The sequence below is a fragment of the Diospyros lotus genome, chromosome 14 (assembly GCF_014633365.1).
Source record: "Diospyros lotus cultivar Yz01 chromosome 14, ASM1463336v1, whole genome shotgun sequence".
NCBI lineage: Eukaryota > Viridiplantae > Streptophyta > Magnoliopsida > Ericales > Ebenaceae > Diospyros > Diospyros lotus.
This window is the reverse complement of record NC_068351.1, coordinates 4,890,683-4,911,884: the sequence shown is the minus strand read 5'-3', so window position 1 is coordinate 4,911,884 and position 21,202 is coordinate 4,890,683. Positions and strand designations below refer to the sequence as shown.

At 34.4% G+C, this 21,202-nt stretch overlaps 2 protein-coding genes and 1 pseudogene across 6 annotated transcripts in view; 2 read left to right on the top strand and 1 right to left on the bottom strand.

Annotated features, from left to right (window-relative positions):
• The window catches only part of LOC127791202 (probable purple acid phosphatase 20), a 31,854-nt gene extending 30,487 nt beyond the window's left edge, over positions 1-1,367 (bottom strand). Inside the window, exon 1 of the mRNA XM_052321051.1 lies at positions 1,058-1,367. The gene's annotated coding sequence lies outside the window, so the exon portion shown is untranslated. The remainder of the gene's footprint in view (positions 1-1,057) is intronic.
• The window catches only part of LOC127791200 (transcription initiation factor TFIID subunit 12), a 52,018-nt gene that overhangs the window by 15,744 nt on the left and 15,072 nt on the right, over positions 1-21,202 (top strand). Inside the window, exons 1-2 of one of the 5 annotated variants that reach the window (XM_052321047.1) lie at positions 11,900-12,484; positions 12,690-12,845. The exons of 3 other annotated variants lie outside the window; for them this stretch is intronic. In XM_052321047.1, coding sequence (XP_052177007.1) covers positions 12,212-12,484; positions 12,690-12,845 — 429 coding nt within the window. In that variant the 5' untranslated portion in view covers positions 11,900-12,211. Of the gene's footprint in view, positions 1-11,899; positions 12,485-12,689; positions 12,846-21,202 lie in introns of those variants that run through there. One more of the 5 variants, XM_052321043.1, reaches the window with a different exon arrangement.
• LOC127791203 (purple acid phosphatase 22-like) lies at positions 5,956-8,678 on the top strand (annotated as a pseudogene).

Sequence of the window (21,202 nt, the reverse complement as noted above, 5' to 3'; positions counted from 1 at the left end):
AAAACTATCACGTCAGCATGTGTGTGTATCATTTGTTAGTCAAGTATTTAAATGAGTGATTTTACGTAACTTAAGCGCATATTTAAGACCACAAAAAGTTTAAGATTTTACAAGAAAAAAATACAAAATTTTAAATACTTAAATAAGTTTTTGACCTTAGTTCATAAACATATTTGGAACTACAAAATTTTAAGATTTTATAGAAGAAAAAAAACAAAAAATTAGTGATATAAATATGCTTATAATGGCCATCCAACTAACGCTCAGTTCCACCAGTTAGCTCATTAATGCAAAAAACATTTAAATTGAAAGTATTAGACATTTAAAAAAATATTACATGTTTATTTATAGATAAACAAATTGAAATTATTTAATTGGACTCCTTAATACAAGTATTGTTATAGAATAAATATAGAGCCCTCCAGAGTCTATATATATATAATTACAAGATCCCTTGTAGTCAATGCTGCTTTGTTTTGTTTTTATTTTTGTATAAAACATAGCACATAAATAATTTTTATTTTTACTCAAATGTTATTGAAATACTAACTTAATTAGATGAATAAATAAATATTATTAGACAACTGATTACTTGAAATGTTTAATTAGTTAAAATAAAAAAATTGACAAACATATTTCAACCAATTATTTATTTGCAAGAAATCTGAAAGTAGCTCCGAAAACAAAGCAATAGTCAACAAGTTCTGATTCATCTCCCTAAGGCGTTTGGGTTTGGTAGCCCAACACTTACAAAACTTATTCAATACATCTACCATCTAACCTAAATTTTCCCCATACCCACTACAAGGAAGGTGACTGGCACGCTCTGAATACCAACTATTCTATAAGAATAATGATAATGAAGCTTAGTAACAAACAACAATGCATCTTATTTCTATTAATTTAATTATTTTTAACTGTAAACATGTCCATTTTCGATTTCCAAGGCCGTGCCCCCTACACTCTAGATGTTCACTTACCCATTTTTAAGGCGATTCCTCTGGTGATGCTTCGGTGTTATATGTATGTACGTGATGGAGAGGAGAAAACGGAGTACCTGTTGGGGAGAAGCAGAGCCGAGGTTTTCCGGCGATGGGACGAACCGGGTTTGGCGAGGCGGCGCCGGTCATACGAAAGAACGCCACCGCCGCAGCAGAGGAGCAACAATATTCCGGCAAACGCGCAGATGACGAACTGCGAGCCGGCGGCCATTTCCATTTGGGGAATTAAGTGAAACAAGAGGAGGAGGAGGAGGAGGAGAAGAAGAAGAAGAGGAGGAGGAGGGAATATGCTAGTAACCAACCGTACGTGAAAGCGAATATTATGAATGATACAATTAAGATCATCAGCTTATTTAAAGCGTGAAATGGATCCAGCCAGCTTATGGTTTTGTCTGGATTGGATTGGATTGGATTGCCTTGGCATGTACGTTCCTTAAGGTCGTAACTGCACATAATTATCTCAGCTTTTTCGTTTTTTGTTTACTATTTATAATAAAGCAATGCAAAACCCAAAAACGGCAGCCGGTGAGCTGACAATCCTCGTGGTTTTAGAGTCAGTTTCTCCAGATGTTGACGCGTGGCTCTGTTCGCCTTCGAGGCAGGGGATCCACGTTATTGCTACGGTAGCGTTGGGTGTTGTAATATAAATTTTTCTAATTATATATATAAAGGTGGGATCTAAAGAATAAAAATAAATTTATAAAATATTTTATAAAAAAATAAATTATTTTTATAAAATACTAAAATTTTATATATAAAGGTGGCATTTACAATACTAAATTTTATAAAAAAAAAATAAATTATTTTTTTTTAAATATATATATATTTTATAAAATACTATTAACCATTTATCTTACTATAGTTTTAGATGAAATAAGTTTTTTAAAATTAAAATTAATAAAATCTTATTTACCTTCAACTAATTTAATTATATTATAAATTTTAAAAAAAATTACTTTCTAAAACTTGAATATAAAATTTTAATTAATTGATGTGGCATCAACTGAAATTACTTACTAAGAATAACCCTACGCACTGATAGTCTCACCTGCCACGCGGATCACCTGAGAGACCGACACGTGGCAATTCAACACTCCCGGAGCGGAGCCCGGGAAATCCGGGCCTAATCGCAAGACCCCGTTCCAACTTGACCGGGATTATTGGGGGTCGTGCCCGCTCATCTCGGAACACCCAAAATGGTTTCGCCTTATAAAAAGACAAGGAATTCTCTCGCCAGGTATAACAAGCTCTAACAGCTCTCTCATTTACTACTTACTTGCTTTAACTACTTTTTTGAGTGTCGGAGTCCACCCCGGGGTGATCCAAGCCCCGGCCCTCCATTGTCTTAGCAGGTCCTACACCCGAGGTCCGACATCCCCAAGTCCGAGGTTCCATTCCCGAGGTCCAGTCGCAGAGGTGGCACGTGGTGGTTGTCCCAAAAATCATCATCATTAATAATTTATTATATCATATTTAAAATTACTAAAAATAATTTGTATTACTAAAAAAATTTAATAAGATTTATATATCTTAATCCGCCCCCCGCATTAATGGCAATGCCCCAATTACCTTAAAATTGACCATTTGACCTTAATGAATAGAGAGCCTTCGATCGATTGTACACATTTCTTTGTAGTTTACTTAAAATTGACCATTCGCAGCATTTATCAGCCATAAAATGTTTACTTTCTATTTTTATTAAAAAACAAAACAAAAAACAAAACAAAACAAACATAAAACAAAACAAAACAAACATACACCTAAATTTCCTGTGATTTAATTAGGTGATTGGACCGAGACACCTTCTATGGTTTAAAAATATTTATACTAGTTATTATAATTTAATAATAATTTTTGACAAAGACATCTAATCTCAATTAAATTAACTTAATTTAAACGTTAATATATATGTCGGCTTTGTGTGATGGGCAGTGCCGGCGCGAATCCCAATCCCAAACTGTTAAACTAAACTGGAAACAAGTAATCAAGATTTTATTTTGTAAGTAAGAAAAAAAATCACTATTTATTTAAAATAATATATTTTTATATGATCATTTATTACACTTTTGAATTAAACTGAAAATAATTAAAAAAGTTAGACAATATGTCTTACTGGTCATGTCTAAGTAATAAATAGGAGATGCGTATATTAAGTTTAAAAAGTTACTCTTACGGTGTTTTTGATCGAGATGAAAAATGATCCTTAGAAATTTTAATTCTTTGATTTCAAAGAAATTTTTACTTTTTGAACTAAGATGAAATTTAAATTCCATGAAATTAAAAAATTGTTTGATAGAATTTATTGAAATTTAGATGAAATTCGAATTCTCTACCCCTCATTTTTCACCCCATCAAACGCACCCTTATTTCTCCTAACATCCAAAAGTTTTACAAGATAATTCCATCCAATTAAATTTATATTTCATAGATATGTTTAGAGGTGAGCAATATTTCGGTTAAATCAAAATAATTGAACTGAATCAGCTAAAATTATCGATTCATTTTGGTTCAAGTTATAAGTTGGTTTGATTAGATTTCTAAATTTGATAATTTTAATTATTTCAACTCGGTTTCGATTTTCATATTGAAAAAATTGAAAACAATCGATCAAAAATGATATCACTTTTGTATTTTATTGTTTTGTTTTTGTTTGTTTGTTTTTTTTTTTTTTCAAATTTTTAAGTTTTTCAGTTTGTTGGTTTAAGAATCTATATATTCAGTTAATTTGGTTCGATTTTTGACATAATTTCAACCTATTTGATTTGAGTAATTTGAAAGGTAACCCTAAGATACTTTTTGATCATTAATATATATTTACATAAATTTTTGAACTTTCATCTGAAAAAGGAAAGATGAAATAATTTTTGAAATTTATACACATGAATTATAATTTGGTAAAATTTTAAAATATCCATGTCAAGTAACTGGTATTTGATGATGGGCATGTAGTTTCAAGGTAAAAATGGGAAAATGTCCCTTATTTGGGTGAGATTTAACTCAAAAGTTTAAAGTTAATTTAAAGACTCATTAATCTTATAAAAAATAAGTTTGAAGGGTTGGGTTTGGAATTAAACTAAGCTCATGCCCCAACGAGCCAAATCTAACTTTCTAAGAATGAAACACCAAATTGGTGCCCAATTTCTAGTCTCAAAATACACTCCAATGAATATACTAATTTGGTGTAAGTGAACAATATAACATCAAATTTGGTGTCATACTATTCATCAACACCAAATTTATTTTTTGGTTTTATTTTCAAATTTGCCCATTTTATTATAACTTCAAAACAAATTATTCCCTTTATATCTTTTATTATATTTGTATATTTTAATTAATAATTATAAATATAAATTAAATTGTTATAAAAAATACATACCAATGGAAATATTTTATATATTAAGATCTATAAAATGAGTATAATATTGAATATATTTTAAAATATTTAATAAATATTATAAATACCATATTAATATAAAATGAATTAACATTGTTTATGTATGAAAATTTTTTATTTCAACAATTACTTGATAAAAGATAATATTTTAAATGCAGAAATTTAAGAATATAATAAAAAAAAATAACATTTCTATTAACTTAAATTAAAAATACACGATTAAAATAAAAAAACAATTTAAAATAAAAAAAGAAGGTGAGAAAATTAGCTGAAATATTAAGTAAAAAAAATATTTATGAAAAAAATAGTTAGTTCAATTTAAAATATTAGTTGAAAAAATGAGATGGATAAATAATTAGGTGGATAAACAATTAGTTTGATAAAAGTTAGGTGAAAATAATTAATTAAAAATTAGTTAGAAAATTAATTAGAATGATATAATTTGTAAAAAAAATTTAAAAAATTATGAGAGTAATTATTAATTTTTTTTTAAAAATGTGACTAATTATTTTAATAATAATATTTTAAGTTAAATAAATAAATTAATATTAATTAAACAATTTATTATAGAATATTCTTTAAAGATGTTTTTTGAACTAATTTGGTGTTGAGTATGTTGGAGTGAATAAAAATTTAGTGTAAATTACGCTTTGACGTCAAAATGGTATCAAATTTGATATTAGACATTAGAGATACTTTAAGTAGCATATCCAAAACACTCACCAACTTCAAAGTTTCATCGTATATTAAGTCAACTGTCAATCAATCAAATGTTACAATTATGACTGTTTATCAATCCTTTTAGTACACCCTATAAAAGAGTGTAATTTTTTAAAACTTAGCTAGATATTTTATGAATTGTATTATTATTATTATTATGTCATTTAATCTCAGATTTAATGACAAATTTGAGCTTTACAAGACCCATCATGAAATCAAAGCTAACTGTCCTTATGTAATTAGAGCAAGTCCTGGATAATATCAGCCTTGAGGACCACTAAAAACACCTCGATCAAAGAAAAGTCAATCACAGGCATGCATAATAATTATATAGATAAGATGGTGATCCTGGACAGCAATGGCACATTCCGTGAATATTCAATTTTTTTTTTTTTTTTGGCTTGAGAATATTCTGATCATTAAGTTGACAGTCGAGAGAGTTTTAAAGTCCCTAACTCCCAGCTAATGCTAATTTCTATTCTTTTGTTTACGGATCTGTGGATGGAATCTGTCACCATCTTCGCATGTGATTCACTGATCCCTTGTATCTCTCTCTTATCTATCTATATTACGACTGGTTTAAGCGTGTTTTTGATAAAACGGTGATGAATTATTTAATTTTACGCAAAACTTACTTGCGTTGAGGATTCGGGTTAAATAAGGAAAAAGCTCAAGTGAGCTGTGCACGTATTAAGGATCTTAATCTTAATTAATTTCCTGTTTGGCTTATAGTTAGCTGGATAAAATGATTAACGCAAAGGGGTGTGCAACAGTTCCGCAAGTTATGGCATTCCTGATTCTGAAGTCACTTACTTGACGCCATCATATTCCATTCTTTTCCCTGCTTTTGATTTTCTCGTTTCCCCGTACGTACCTTTTAGAACTTTATATATAATCAAGCGCCTGTGCTGTGTGTGTCTTAAACCAAACCCAGTTCGTAGAATCGTAGATTTATGAAAACTTTTGCTTTACTGGAGTCGAAGAAATTAATGGAGGTATGGTGCTCACCTGCCATCGTCTTCTTCCTCTTCGTCTTCTTCCAACTTCATTTGCAGTCGCTGGCAACGCCGGAGTACGGTCGTCAGCCACCTCGGTCCATCGTTTTCACCCAACACGAACGGCCTGAATCAGAGCCTCAACAGGTTTCTCTAATGGTTTCATCTTTTTTTTGTTTTTAGTGTTGTTTTTAATTAAATTTGAGAAAGACAAAATTAACCCCCATGACTGCATTGGGCAAACCCGAGAACAATACTCCTTAAGAAAGATAGTCCAATTTTGAAAAATACAACCGTTTTCTGATTGGACTTGCAGAAATCATATCAACATCGGTAATCATTTCTTTCGTACTGAAACGTTTTGATTCAAAGTTCAAAATTTATAAATTACTATGATTTTTAAAAGAACTGGGCTTCTAGATTCACGTATCACTAGCCGGGAAGGGCCACATGAGAGTCTCATGGGTCACATCCGACGACGACGCGCCGTCGACTGTAGAATACGGCAAGACGCTGGGGAAATACGAATCGTCGGCTACCGGAGAACATACCAAGTACCACTATTTCTTCTACACCTCCGGCAAGATCCACCACGTCAAGATCGGACCTTTGGAACCCAGCACCACCTATTACTACCGGTGCAGCGGTCCGGCCCGGAGTTCAGCCTCCGGACACCTCCTTCCGCCTTTCCTATCGAGTTCGCCGTAGTTGGTCAGTGTTCTTCTTCTTCTTTTCAAAGTTAATGCAAATATATGCCCCCGTCTAAGCTTGTAAGCAATGAAAGTAGTAGCGTTTTAGAAACGCCAGTTAAGGGAATATGTCGTCGGTAAATCAACATATTGAACCTGGTTGAAAACAGGCGATTTAGGGCAAACCGAGTGGACTGCATCTACCCTACAACACGTTAATGCCAGCGACTACAATGTGCTCTTATTGCCCGGTGATCTATCTTACGCCGACACGCACCAGCCGATCTGGGACTCGTTCGGCCGCCTGGTCGAGCCGTACGCCAGTCGACGGCCATGGATGGTGACGGAGGGCAACCATGAAATAGAGACGTTGCCGATCGTCCATCCCCATGGCTTCAAGGCCTACAATGCAAGGTGGCTGATGCCACACAGAGAGAGTATGTCAAAATCAAACCTATACTATTCGTTTGATGTCGCTGGCACACATGTCATCATGTTGGGATCTTACACCGACTTCGAGGCTGGCTCAGAGCAGTACGAGTGGCTCGAAGCCGACTTGGCTAAAGTCAACAGATTGAAGACACCGTGGCTGGTCGTGTTGCTCCATGCTCCGTGGTACAACACCAACGCTGCCCACAGAGGTGAAGGAGAGAGCATGAGGAAGGCCATGGAGGCGCTCTTGTATATGGCGCGAACTGATTTGGTTTTCGCAGGGCATGTTCATGCATATGAACGCTTCGTAAGTCACTTGGCATTAATATTATATCGAGAGGTTTTAGGCATACCAGCCGTGACATAAATTTATAAGTCGTTTGTTAACTAAAAATTACTTTTGAGTGAGAATTAGCAGTCTTATAGATGATATCTATGCTAGTCTATGACAATTAATGAGCAAGTCTCTGCTTGAAAAATGTTTCAATTGATTTGGTTGTGGCCTAGTATATTAATTAATTACTTTGTCCCATGGAACCATAAGTCACAATCAGGGGATCGAATATGTGCTTTTGAAAGATATAACTTGTTCTTATACCCCTGCCATGTGGACATCTTCTTCTGGCCTGATAAAAAGTATAAGAATTAAAAGATACTAGTTTGTTAAAAATCAACCTTACGTGGGTAAGTGTCTGTCTTTGTCCCTTGGATATGTAAGTTACCCTCAACTAAGTACTCTTTTGGTAAGGCTCTAATGTTATAATTGGGATGTTCGGACACTTGAAAATTCCAATTTTGCCTCTTCTGATTTCTCTCTGTTTAGTTTGCAGTAAATCTTACATTTCGTCATTTGCAGACTAGAGTGTATGACAATAAAGAGGACCCATGTGGTCCTGTATATGTGACGGTTGGCGATGGAGGGAACAGAGAGGGGCTTGCTTTGAAGTGAGTACTCGTTGGCATATAATATAAGTACTTGTTAATATATATATATAAATCACCTGCCAATTATAAATTTAAGCATTCTATCTGGACCTGACTATATGTAGGTTTGAGAAGCCGAGCCCTCAATTTCAATTTATCGAGAACCGAGCTTCGGGCATGGCCGGTTGAGGATTTTGAACCAAACCCATGCTCACTGGTCGTGGCATCGGAACAATGAGTCCAACTCCATGGTTGCTGATGAGGTCTGGTTCGAGAGCTTGAGCTCTGTCAAAACTTGCAACCAAGGCATTGCCGGAGGGAAAGGGTGGTCGGGTTCTCTCAAAGACGAACTTTAAACCCATTAACCCTTATTACTTGTCGTTCCGAATTCGAAATTTCAAATTGATTGCATAGTCATCACATATCATCTGGATTTGAGCTCGCCTTAATTTTGAACATATCTGTATTCAAATATCAAGTCAGTGAAATTAGAGGTAAATCAGTTGTTGTTTAGCTTGGCATGCGTACAGTATATACTATATACACACGGCTTCTCTTATAGAAATGTTATTCAATTCTGCATTATCATGAAAAATATTGGGGTCTAATTTGATTTATTAGATACTTGTAGATAGATCAATTATTTGGTTGATTTTGAGTCTAAAATGATAAATCTGATCGTAGTTAAATTAAATGTAAACTCTTTAATCCTCTTTTAACACCCTTAGCTCATGTGACAAACCACACTCTACTAGCCACCCCTAATATAAGTGGCAATGTTATTTTTAAAAGTTATTCTTGTAAAAGTGAGTTTTGGGAGAAATAATTATCGTGTCATAATAATTAAAAATTCATAAGAATGTCAAATGAATGCTTAAGGAAATATATTTTAGTTTTCAATTTTTATTCTTTCGTTGTTCAATCTTGATATTCATTTTAATAATGAAATCTAACATGTTATTTAATAATTTTTTTTTAATTTTTATTCGATACTTTTAAAATTATCTCTTATACTCGCATCTTCCTCTAATATTTTGACAAGAAATTAATATGACTATTAAAGAGACACTTTTTATAGTTAAGTGTTTTTCTGATATTATAGTTCATTCTTTGCGAATCAACCCTCAATCAAATTCATTAAGACATAATTATCGTCAAATTTTCAACAAGTCTTCGTGAGTTTTATTTTTTATTAGTGATGATAGAGTATCCCAAGTCCTTGGAAAAATATGCATGTGCCCCTAACTCCACGGATGATACAAGGCTGAGAATATCACACCCTTAGGTTTGCTAAGAATATCACACACTTAGCCGTGAACTAAGTTTATCCCTATTACGAATTTGAATTGAAAACAAACTATAAGTAAATTGTCAATGCTGATTTTTAAAATTTTAGATTGGGGTACCTGAAATGTCTTTTTTTTTTTTAACCTTTTTGATATTTTAGAACAAATCAAATTTTGGAACTATTAATAAGAGTTGTGAATTAAATTATGAAAATGCGCACATTTACAAAGATTTTGCCATGATAAACTAAATCAAATTCAAAGGTTTAAGCAGACACTCAAGATAAATCTCCTTGAGTGTCATTTAAGAGAAAAAAAATTATAGTGAATTTAAAAAAAAGATAATAAAAAGAAAATGTCAAGTGAATGCATGTTTTGAAACCAATATGTAATTTTAAGAGTAGATGAAGGGCTTTTATGAGAAATATTTTAAAAAAAATTCAAATTATGACGTTAATAAATTTTTATAACTTTGAATAAATCATATAGTGACAAACTCCCAAGTGATCATCAACTAATTTATAGATTCCGACGTCCAAACAATTTTTATGTGATATTTTTTGGCTGCAAAAGTGAAGGCCTTAAAGGCTCCCTCGCATACTGCACCACGCACGTGGGAAGGATAAATCATGGTATACGGCGGCCTTCTAGGCAGGAGATATAGTATATAATGCCCATAAGGAGCCACTCTCACAGGAGGGTAAAACTCCCACACTGCGACTATCATGCCTCGAACCTACATCTTTGATTGTAATCTGTTATCTGGGTGCGAATCGTGTTACGTCTGTGGGGGCAAAAATTTTTTTGTTTTATGTGATATTGTCACTAAGAGGCTGTTGGTTGAGCGATTTAACCGCTTATAAGCTATACAAGCATTGTATAAGCTATGCAGTTTCTAACGATTAAACGTTTGGCTTGAATAATTGCTTAAACACTATATGGCTGAAACGTTGTTATAACAACGTTTTGGAGAAGCTGGTACCCCCCAGCTTTGCCAAAAAAAATTGCTAAATTGACCGAGAAAATTATCATTTTACCCTCAAACTCTCTTTTCCTATCATCTTCTTCAAGTTCCATCTCTTCTGCTCAGATCCGCCGCTGCCGTCGTCACCCAATTGATCCGTCGCCCACTATCGCTCGCAGTCGCCCAGCTAATTCGTCGCTCGCAGTCGCCCAGCGCCATCGACCTTCTATCGCTGCCTCATCTTCCTCCCCAATCCATTGCAATTGGTAAGTGTATATATATTATATATACATATATATTGTATATATATATATTCATAAATTTATATGAATAATTTATCTAACAGTTAGAAATTTATTAGAAATACAGAAAAATTTATATATTATATATACATATATACTGCAACATGAGTGTATATAATTATAATATATTTAGTTTGTATATAACATATGTAATAAATATATTTAATTTTTTTATAAATTTATTAACGGTAAGTATTTTAGGTAGACATCAATTTAATTTTGTTTAAAAAAATTATATTTATATTATTTAATATCATGTCTATTTTAATTTTTTTATCAAATTATAACAACTTATCAGTTTTTACAAACCAAACACATAATTTTACATTAATAGCTTAAAAGCATATTTATCCAAACATGTTATCAGGTTAAACACTATCAAATTTTAACACTATTACACAACTTAAACACTACCTAACTTAAACGCTGTTAAAAAAAAAAATGTAGCCAAACTAAGCCTTAAGTGTCATAATTATAATTTTGAGTTTCAAATTCGTCTTCTATTATTACTCAAAAGAGACATCTCTCATCTACTATCAACACCGCTTTTTTCTTTCATAAACTATTTATTTTCTACTATCATAAATTATCACGACTTTTCATGTAATTCCTAAAAGATATGGTCGAAAATAATTTTTAATACATTTGATAATTATATATTTTTTAAAATTAAATATAATTTTTATAAGATTTTTTTTTTTTTTATAATGTAAAAAGATATTATTGTTAAGGGATTGTTTTATTATTCTATTAGATCACTATGTTTGATAAGAAAAGGAATAAAATGATTATTTAATTTAATTTTGTTTTCATTTTTATTTATTTTTTATTTTAATTCAAAACTAATCCATCTAACCAAATGTCCCCTTAGTTATCAAATAGAGAAACAAAAAGGTTAACGTGATTTATTCCATAAATACTGGAAGTCCCTACAAATTAAGTTTTCATTAATCAAAATAAAAATGAAAATCTTATTTTAATATTCAAATGAATGCTTTTGTACATTAATAACTTGTAAATTTATATTAATATAATATATAATATAAAATATCGTTACAAATATAAAGTATCAAAAAAATATTTCTGTAATAAAAACCTTTTTCTAATTGATATTTAGATTATTAATATAATAATAAAGATTTCTGGGAACTATCTTCCATTCTGGCTCCGTATATAAGCACAACTGCACTAAAAATTGTGCCGCATCGTCTGGCGCCATGGAGCCAACGCCAGCTCCGGCGCAAACACTCACCCCCTCCGCTCCAGCGCCGTCCGAACTGCAGCAGCAGCCTCTACCACCATCTCCCCAACCAACTCCTTCTTCTTCTTCTTCTCCTTCTCCCTCATCAATCCCCTCTTCCCCGAACCCTAACCCTAGCCCCCCAATCTCCCAACCACAGCCACTGCAACTCTCCGTGCAGAACTCCCAAGCAAGGCCGCCTTTCAGCGGCCATGGCAGCAGCCACCCTCACATTTCCAGCACTTCTCCCCCCATCTCCAGTCAATGCCGCCTCCTCCTCCTCAGTCGTCTTCCTCCTCGACTTCGCCTTCGCCTCCGCCCGTTCCGCCATTCTCTTCCTCTGGTCCATCGTCCGTACCGGCGCCGTCGGGACCGAGGGGTGGGATGGCCATCGGAGTCCCTGCGCACCACCCGAGCCCTACGCCGGCCTCCACCTCGTTTTCATCTCTCGGTCCACCGGCTTTTGGGCAGCAATTTGGCGGGTTGGCTCGCAACCCGGTTGTGTCGGAATCTGTCACTAACCCTAGCTCATCACAGGTGCTATGATTGTTTTTTGGACTCGTTTTCCTAAATTATTCACACGGTTGTAGTCCTGTTTTTCCTTAGTGCCATGTTTGAAATTATGATTTTCTGACAAGGAAGTCAATATTACTTTAACACTGTACATCGTTTGGGAAAATTTTGCTCAGTATGACGATTCTCTTAAGCGTGGTTTGTTTGTTGTGTTGCTGCGAATTTATAGCCTAGACAACCTATCCAAGGAATGGGCAGTGTGGGTTCATTTGGTTCAGGTCCTCCAATCCGGCCTGGTGGGATTGCTGTACATCATCAGCAGAGACCTCTCCAATCATCTGTTAGACCACAAAGCACGCAAAACAATCTGTCCTCTACTTCCCAAGTGAGTACTAAATATTGAAATTTAAGTTCTGACGTTCTAACTTTTAATCTTGTGCCCTTGTACTGTTTTCTTAACAAACTACAATGGTTTGTTCTGTATTTGATGGGAATTGATCAAAGTAGGGGTAAATTCTTGAGGATATTGCTTGACATATTTTCTGATGCTGCCATGAAAATGTAAATTTTTTTATAGAAGAGTTAGTTTTTGAAGGACAGTGATGCATGATCTCCTTCACTTCTAAGACACAATTTGACGTGCATTTGACACATCCAAATGTGTATTTTGTTTTTTTTGTTCTTTTGGTGTTTTCTTGGGCCTTGGATAAAAACATGCATACGTTGGCATGGAAATCATGCTCTTGTTGATTTTTAGAAGCCAAAAAGGTGCAGGAATTCATACACGCTCAGTCACATGAATGAGAATATATATAGTGTTGATGCAACAGAAAATTATAATTTTATATGATTGGTGGATCCAGGAGCTAGACTTGGGGGGTGGTATATATGCTTTCATTCCAATATTAAATTCTGATTCTACCAATTTCACAATTATGATTTTACACAACACACACATGCCAAGCATTTTTCATTCAAGTGATGCATATACTTATAATTTGTGATTTGAAATATAAATATAAATAACATTAAAGTTTTAAAGTATCTAACCTTGATTATTATATTAGCTGAAACAGATTCTTTCGGAGGTTGTTCATAATTTTTTTTTTTGTTTGGGTGGGGGGTAATCTGTGGAAAAAATATTTTAAACTGAAACAAATTTATTTTTGAGGGGCTAAGTGAAGATAGTAAAAGACTTTTTTGGAGAGCTCGGGTGGGGGGACCATGTTAAACACAGATGAGTGGCATTTTTCATTAATCACAAACTGCTATGTTATCCATATAAAACAATTAGTATTCAATTTCAATCAGTCATCTTTGTATAAACAATGTAAGTGCAGTCACTAGTCAAAGATGATATTATTCAGGATATCATTACAATTTGGGGAACATCAATCCATACCTATAATTCATGGTAAAACACAAAGGCACATGCTTAAAACGACTAATTTGTTTCAATTTCAACTTTGAAATAGCCTTAACTGTTTTTCTCAAAATTTTTAAACCAAACCGTGTTTCAAAACATGTTAAATTGAACCCAACCCAACTACTTGGTTTGGTTTAAGGTTTTGGACCAAACTATGCATAGGCCTAAGAGAAAAAGGCAGCTAGGGTTATGTGAGAAATTGAGAAAGTTGGAAAAAGGTGTATTTATACTGTGACAATTCAAAGTTTTATTGATATTTTAGTAAGCTAATATAATTTTGATTATTTTTGTTTAAATCTGAAATATTCTTTGACGCAGCGTGTAGCGTGTGTGTGAAAAAAAACACACCAAAATAAACCTTTGAAAGAACAAACTTTAATGGCCGAAGCTTGACTTTCAAAAAGACGCAAAAACTAGATTGTTTTGCTTAAGAAGACCCAAATAGGTTGCTGAAATTTGTATTGAGAAAACTTAATTACAAACTTTAGATCCTAGGCATATTTATAGTGTTTGGCTAATCCAAATCAATCTAATATTTGTAAACAAAATCCAACTAGAATCCTAATAGAAAGAAATCCTAAGTAAAATTCAACTAGAATCCTAATAAAATAAAATCTTAATCAAACATGAAGTAGAATTCTAAATCAAGTAGAAATATGAAGTAGAATCCTATATTAAGTATAATTCTAAAACTTAAGAAGTATTAAAATATTATTCCGGAGTGGTTGGGTTGGCCTTGGGTCGGGTCTTGGTGACCGCATCATTCACCTCCATTCGAGAAAAAATTCGACCTCGAATTTTGATTTGAAGAGGACAAATCCACGTCCGACAAGTTCAAAGAGAGATTAGCCACATTGAATGTTTGGAAATACCCATATGATTAGGCAAATCCATAACATAAGCATTATTATTGATTTTATTTGTAATCTTGTAAGGATCATATTTCTTTGGCTTGAGCTTGTTCTGCTTTCCTGTTGGAATCCGTTATTTCTTTAAGAATATCATGACTTCATCTCCAACCTAGAGGTGTCAAAAGGGCCGGGCTTTGGCCTGGCTCGTTACTGTTCAAACGGGCCGGGCTGAGCCCGGCCCCCATTGGGGGGCCAGGTTGGGCCAAAGAAATTGGGCCCACGGCCCGGCCCGGCCCGACCCATGGCCCTTATGGGTCGGGCCCATGAGGCCCTTATGGGCCAATAAGGCCCTTACTCATTTTTTTTTTTAATTTTGTTATTCTTTAGTAATTATTGATATTGGATACTAAAAAATTTAATTTCACAATATATATAAATAATAACCATCAATTTATTTAAAATTTTTAAGTTAAATTTTTTATATATTTAAATTATAAACAAACATTCTCCTTTTTATATGTACATTATTTTTCATATCAATTCACAAGAAAAATTATAAGGCATATAGAATTTTGAAATATAAAATAATGAAATAATATTTAAAACTTAAGAATTAAGATAGAAAATATTTTTAAAAGAAAAAAATTAATTTTTATATATGTATTATTTTGATATTTATATATGTATATATTATATGTATTATTTTTAAAAAAATTATTTTAAAAAAAGAAAAAAAAAGGGCCGGGTCCACTGGGCCGGGCCCGGCCCTCCAGCCCACGGGCTGGCCCGGCTCGGCCCCTTTGTAGGGGGGCCGTGGGTCGGGCCGGGCCGGGCCCTATCCATGGCAAAAGGGCCTGGGCCCGGCCCGGCCCGGCCCTTTTAGTAAAAGGGCCGGCCCGGCCCGTTTAAAAAGCCCGTGGGCCGACTCTGGCTGGCCCTTTTGACACCTATACTCCAACCTCAAATACCTTGTGCTTCCTATGCTTGTTAGCTGTTGCCTTGTACTTCTTATTTATGCAATTTTTGCTCGACATCTTCCTGAATTGCTTGAACTTTTCTGCTAAAGGAACATAAGCAAAGACATTCCTTCCCCTCTTAGCCCTATCTTCGTTGGCATAGGTCCAACTATCACCATGTTTGTTGCCCTCTGCCTCCATTGTATTATTACTGTTAGATTGAGGACATTGAACATTCCATCTTGAGCGCTTCTCTAATCTGGTAGATCTTATCACAGGTCCTTCTCTTCTCATCAGTTTTCTTGATTTTGATTCCTCAACATCTTTCGAATTCATCCGTAGATTTTTCTTGTTTGGAAAAGCATTCTTTTGCAACTGTTTCGAATAGAGGCTTATTCCATGACTTCCAGTAGTCTGTCTATCACTTAAAATATTGATGCTTGAATCCTCCTTTGGTCTAAGCACTTGATTAGCTATAGCAGCAGCTGCTACAACATTCTTAGTTTCAGAATCTACTTTCAAATTAATACTGAAAGCAGTTGCACTACCCGAGTTAACTAGCTTGGGAGATCCAACACCCCTATCCACGAAGAGACCCTTGTGACCATCTTGCTTTTGCAATCACAAAGGTGAATATGTTCCCATTGCCTTTGATTCAACCATGCCAGAGACTGAATAAATTTTAGAAGGATTTGCTACCATGGCCTCTATCTCCTTTATAGTTGCAAGCTGATGAGAAGAAACACCACCATCATTGGATTGCGAAACAATGCCTAAGCCCTTGGGACTGGAAAATATGCCAGTATGAGTCAATAACCTTAGAATTTCTGTCATGTTAGCAGCATAAACTAAACTTGAGTTTGGAAACGTTGAGGTTGCTAGGACAAAATAATGTTCGAGATCAAGCTCCAAATTCATTGAAAAGCCATTCTTTAGTTTATACTCATCGTTTCCCCAATAGTTGTGTTGTTGCGCATTCCTCCTAACCCCTCTACCACTATGGTTGGCTATCATACGACCAAGATCATCCTCATCGTTGCTATCATCCATCATTGGTCTTCTAGGATTAACGAGGACAGGATTAATGGCTGGTCTTTCTGGTTTAATGTAGTCGGCTTGATTTACGCCATTAGTTCGGTTCCAATTATCCTTAGCTCGTTGTAAAATGCCTAATTGGTTGCGGATTCACTCCAATTGCTGCTGCATTGTACAAGTTATTTTCCGTTGTTCTTCGATTGCTCTCCAAAGTGCGGGTAACCCCCGATCACCGTCACGAGACTGACTGCTACCGTTACCTTCAAGATTGACCATCTGATTGGTTGATGAACCGCTTTGATACCACCTGACGCAGCATGTAGCACATGTGTGGAAAAAAAAAAAACACCAAAATAAACCATTGAAAGAACAAACTTCAATGGCCGAAGGTTGGCTTTCAAAAAGACGTAAAAACAAGATTGTTTTGCTAAGAAAACTCAAATAAGTTGCTGAAATTTGTGTTGAGAAAACTTAATTACGAACCCTAGATCCTAGGCATATTTATATTGTTTGGCTAATCCAAATCCATCTAATATTTGTAAACAAAATCTAACTAGAATTCTAATAGAAATAAATCCTAAGTAAAATAGAACTAGAATTATAATAAAAATAAAATCTTAATTAAACATGAAGTAGAATCCTAAATCAAGTATAATTCTAAAACTTTATTAAACATGAAGTAGAATCCTAGATCAAGTATAATTCTAAAATTTAAGAAGTATTAAAATATTGTTCCGGCGTGGTTGGGTCGGCTTTGGGCCGAGTCTTGATCGGTGACCACATCATTCTATAAAACCAAACCAGAATTTTTTAAAATAAAACCAAACCAAACCAAATTATGCCAAAAAAAAAAAAACCCAGATTAACTGAAATTCATTAATTCAGTTTTGGAGAGATTTAGTAATAGAATGGAATGGAAATGAGTGAAATGAAATATCAAATATTTTATCCTCGTTTGGCATAAGAGGGGATGGAAAGTAATGGAAAATATTTCTCTTTATTTAGGAAAACAATGGAAATGGATGGAATGAAAGGATATTAATCAACAAATGATCATTATGCCCATTTAATAAAAAGCTGAAGTGTGATAATGTAAATGAAAAATTTGAACTTTCAAAAAATATTAAGGTTAATGTTGTCAAAGCACAAAAGTTAGTTTTTCATCCATTTTCACTCCATACATGTCTCCCCCAATTTGAGGGATACAAAAGTAGGCATTTGGATGGAAATGGATGGATACACTTTTCATTCATTTCCATTCTGTTCCATTATTAATGTCTCTTCCAATTGAGGAGAAATATCTTATATTCAACTCCATTCCATCACCCTCTCTAGTCGTCAAATAAAGAAATATATTTTGAACTGAATTAATGAATTTCTGTTAATTGGGTTTGGTTTTTGGGTCACTCGGTTCGGTTTGGTTTTATTTTAAAAAGTTTAGTTTTTAGTTTGGTTCGGTTTTGGAGATAATACTTTGGTTCTTAACCAAAATAACAAAAATTATGTGTTTATTAAAATGTCCATAAATGTTTGATTATTTATGAAATTGCCGTTGAATATAAATACACCTCTTTCCAACTTTCCCCCTTTCTAACATAACCCTAGACCTACCCTTTTTCCTTGAGCTTCTCTGTCTGCAACCCTTTATCCGTGTGCTTCACTCTCTGTGATGCCAACACTGCCATTGACCACTGCCGCCTTCCAGTCTTTCCAGATTTCTCCTTGAGCTTGCTTCACTCCAGTAAGTTTCATTCTTGCCATTAACTCTGTTTACATTTAAGCAGTTTGACTGAAGACAAAGTAGATGCATGTTGCGCATAATAGTAGGATCACAAAAAAGTGGAGGGCCTTTTCATTGACAATCACTGGAAAAATTGATAATGCCTTCACAACTCTTTCCGTTTACATTAGTTCTGTTTACATTTCTTGTCGGGCTGTTATTATTTAGTTTCCAGATGTTCACCTTTGCAGAGAAACTGCAAACCTTTTTTTATTGTTGTGGAGAGACAGAAGGAGAAATGTTTCAGATGTGTAGGAATAAGGAATTAGGGAGGGAGGGCTTTTCTTCATTTAGCTCTTGGAATCTGTTTGTTGCTTCCAGATTTGTAAATTCCTAAAAGTTGCCTTGAATTATTCTATATTAAATAAAGTTACCAAACAACCCTATAACCGATCAAAAAAGCTGATTGCTAAACCCTACTTGTATGCACCCTCAACTTTTTGTGTCAGTTGCAGGAAAAATGCAGATTCTGGAATATACATGCTCCATTGTTTGAAGCAACTAACTGAATAAAACTCCGAGGACATATATTTATTATATCCATTTGGCTTTTAAATCTGAGAAGCTGATATCCTAAAATTGGAATTTGATTTCAGATAGAATTTTCAAAAATCTGTAAATTCTAATGTATCTCTTTGTAATTCTAGCTTACGGTTCACTGATGGTTTGTCAACTAAATTATAGGACAATTTTGTTCGCTAAGTGAAGACAAACAAAGAGAATCACTCTTCAATGTGCTTTTGTGCTCAATCATCAAGCTTATTCTGTCTTCATTTTTCTTCTTCCTCTGATCTAGTCACAATAAATACTTTTTTTTCTTAGATGTATCGGCCTTGTTGGGTTTTTTGCACGGAAGATTAGCTCTAGAAGTTGAAGAGAAGAACCTGTTTAGAATGAAGATATTTTTCTGACTGTTTTTTATTCGAAGTTAGATTAGATAACTTAGTTATTTTATTATGGGGGGTATGTTGGTCTTTTGTAGAGGCTAAGTTTTTAAATCCCTTGTAATTGCCGCCTCCCTATAGTTTATAAATAGGAGGCGAGTGCTAGCAGTCGGATATAACATTCTCATTCATTCTGATTTTTCTCTAGATGCAAGTGATGCTGTCAAGATAGCGAGAGAGAGAGAGAGAGAGAGAGTGAAAGGCTTTGAGATAAAATTAGTCCTTGTATTCTATTGAGAGTGCAGCGAACTTGTGTGATGGAGAGAAAGGAGGTTCTTGTATCTTGTTTCAACTGGTTTCTAGTGGATTTATTCTCGGATAGAAGGCTGGATGTAGGATTGCTTTAAAGCAATCTGAACCAGGATAATTCTTTGTCTCTTGGATGGTTTGATTGTTCTTATCCTTCATTTACATTCTGTTTTTCAATTGCTGTAAATATATTCTGTTATTATCTTGATTTTCGGGTGAGGAGTGTAGAGAGATTGGCAAATCTAAGTCTTGAATCAGTTTCTAAGAGCTCCTAATCCTAACAGGCCTAAAATCTTTAAATTATAAAGCTTTCTTTTGCAAGTCTAGCTTAAAGTTTACATTGCTGTGCCAACTAAGTCTAGCTTAGTCTATCCCATAGTGTTAGGTGTCCACATTGCCTTGAGGCTAATGGTATCTTTTATTCCACATCTTAGTTAGTACTAGTTGAGTTTTTGGCAAATGAATGTATTGAGACACTAGTGAGGTCGCCTAGGTAAACAATCTGCTTTGGATCCCCAGAGCAGCCTTTATCATGTGTTGACTCAAACATGTGTGCCAAACCATGGCTAACACTTTTAGTGTTCAGAGGTTACCACTTGGCTCATCTGTATCAGGAAATCAGGTTCCAAAGAAATTGATTTTATATGGATTTTGGTTTTTATTTGTTCTGTGATGGAAGTGCTAATCTAGTTTTTGATGAAGGCAGAATCATAATCATCATTATATTGACTGCACCTAGTTAGGGACAGTGCACACCGTTGATAATATCAATTTACTTTTGAAAGTCACATTGACAATACAAATCCACGCAAAAGACAATTGTGGCAAAATTTTATGCTTGATGCCCTTCCTGATGCAACCCTCTAGTGAGGGAATGATGAGATAAAGTTCTAGTATCATCTTTATATCGAACAATTTCTTGAGATGGCGGTGAATGAAGCAAATTAGTATGTTCAAGTTCCATTACATATTTGATACTGTGAAACCAACTTGTACAATTTAGAAATACGACTTATGGAGGATCCTCGTTCTAGAATGACAGAGTTGTGAAACTATCCTTTACAATATGAAGCCAGAGTTGATATTGTGAAACTAACCTTTATAATATGAAGCCAGAATAATATTTAATAAAATCCTATGGGAAGATCTTCGTTAATATTTTAAAAGGGATGATGTGAAGTAGAGGAGAGCCTTGTATAGTGACCTGGATGACATGAGCGGATCATTGCACTAAGGTGGCTCTTCATCCTCGCTAAGAAAGTATGCCTAAGTTCCAAAGCGCTCCCTCTAGGCTATGTAGTGTTTGAAGTTCTCCTATGATGGAGAGGGCAGTACTCCTTCTGAACCTTAATTCTAACTAATATCCGTAAACGACAAGATCTCAGGTTGCCCCTTGCAGCAAATCTGGTTGGGTTTTTGCCAGGAACCAATGCATGTGATGGCTGCAAAAGGTAGCCATTCCATCAGTGACAAAAGGACTCGGCGGGTCAAAGGGACTGAT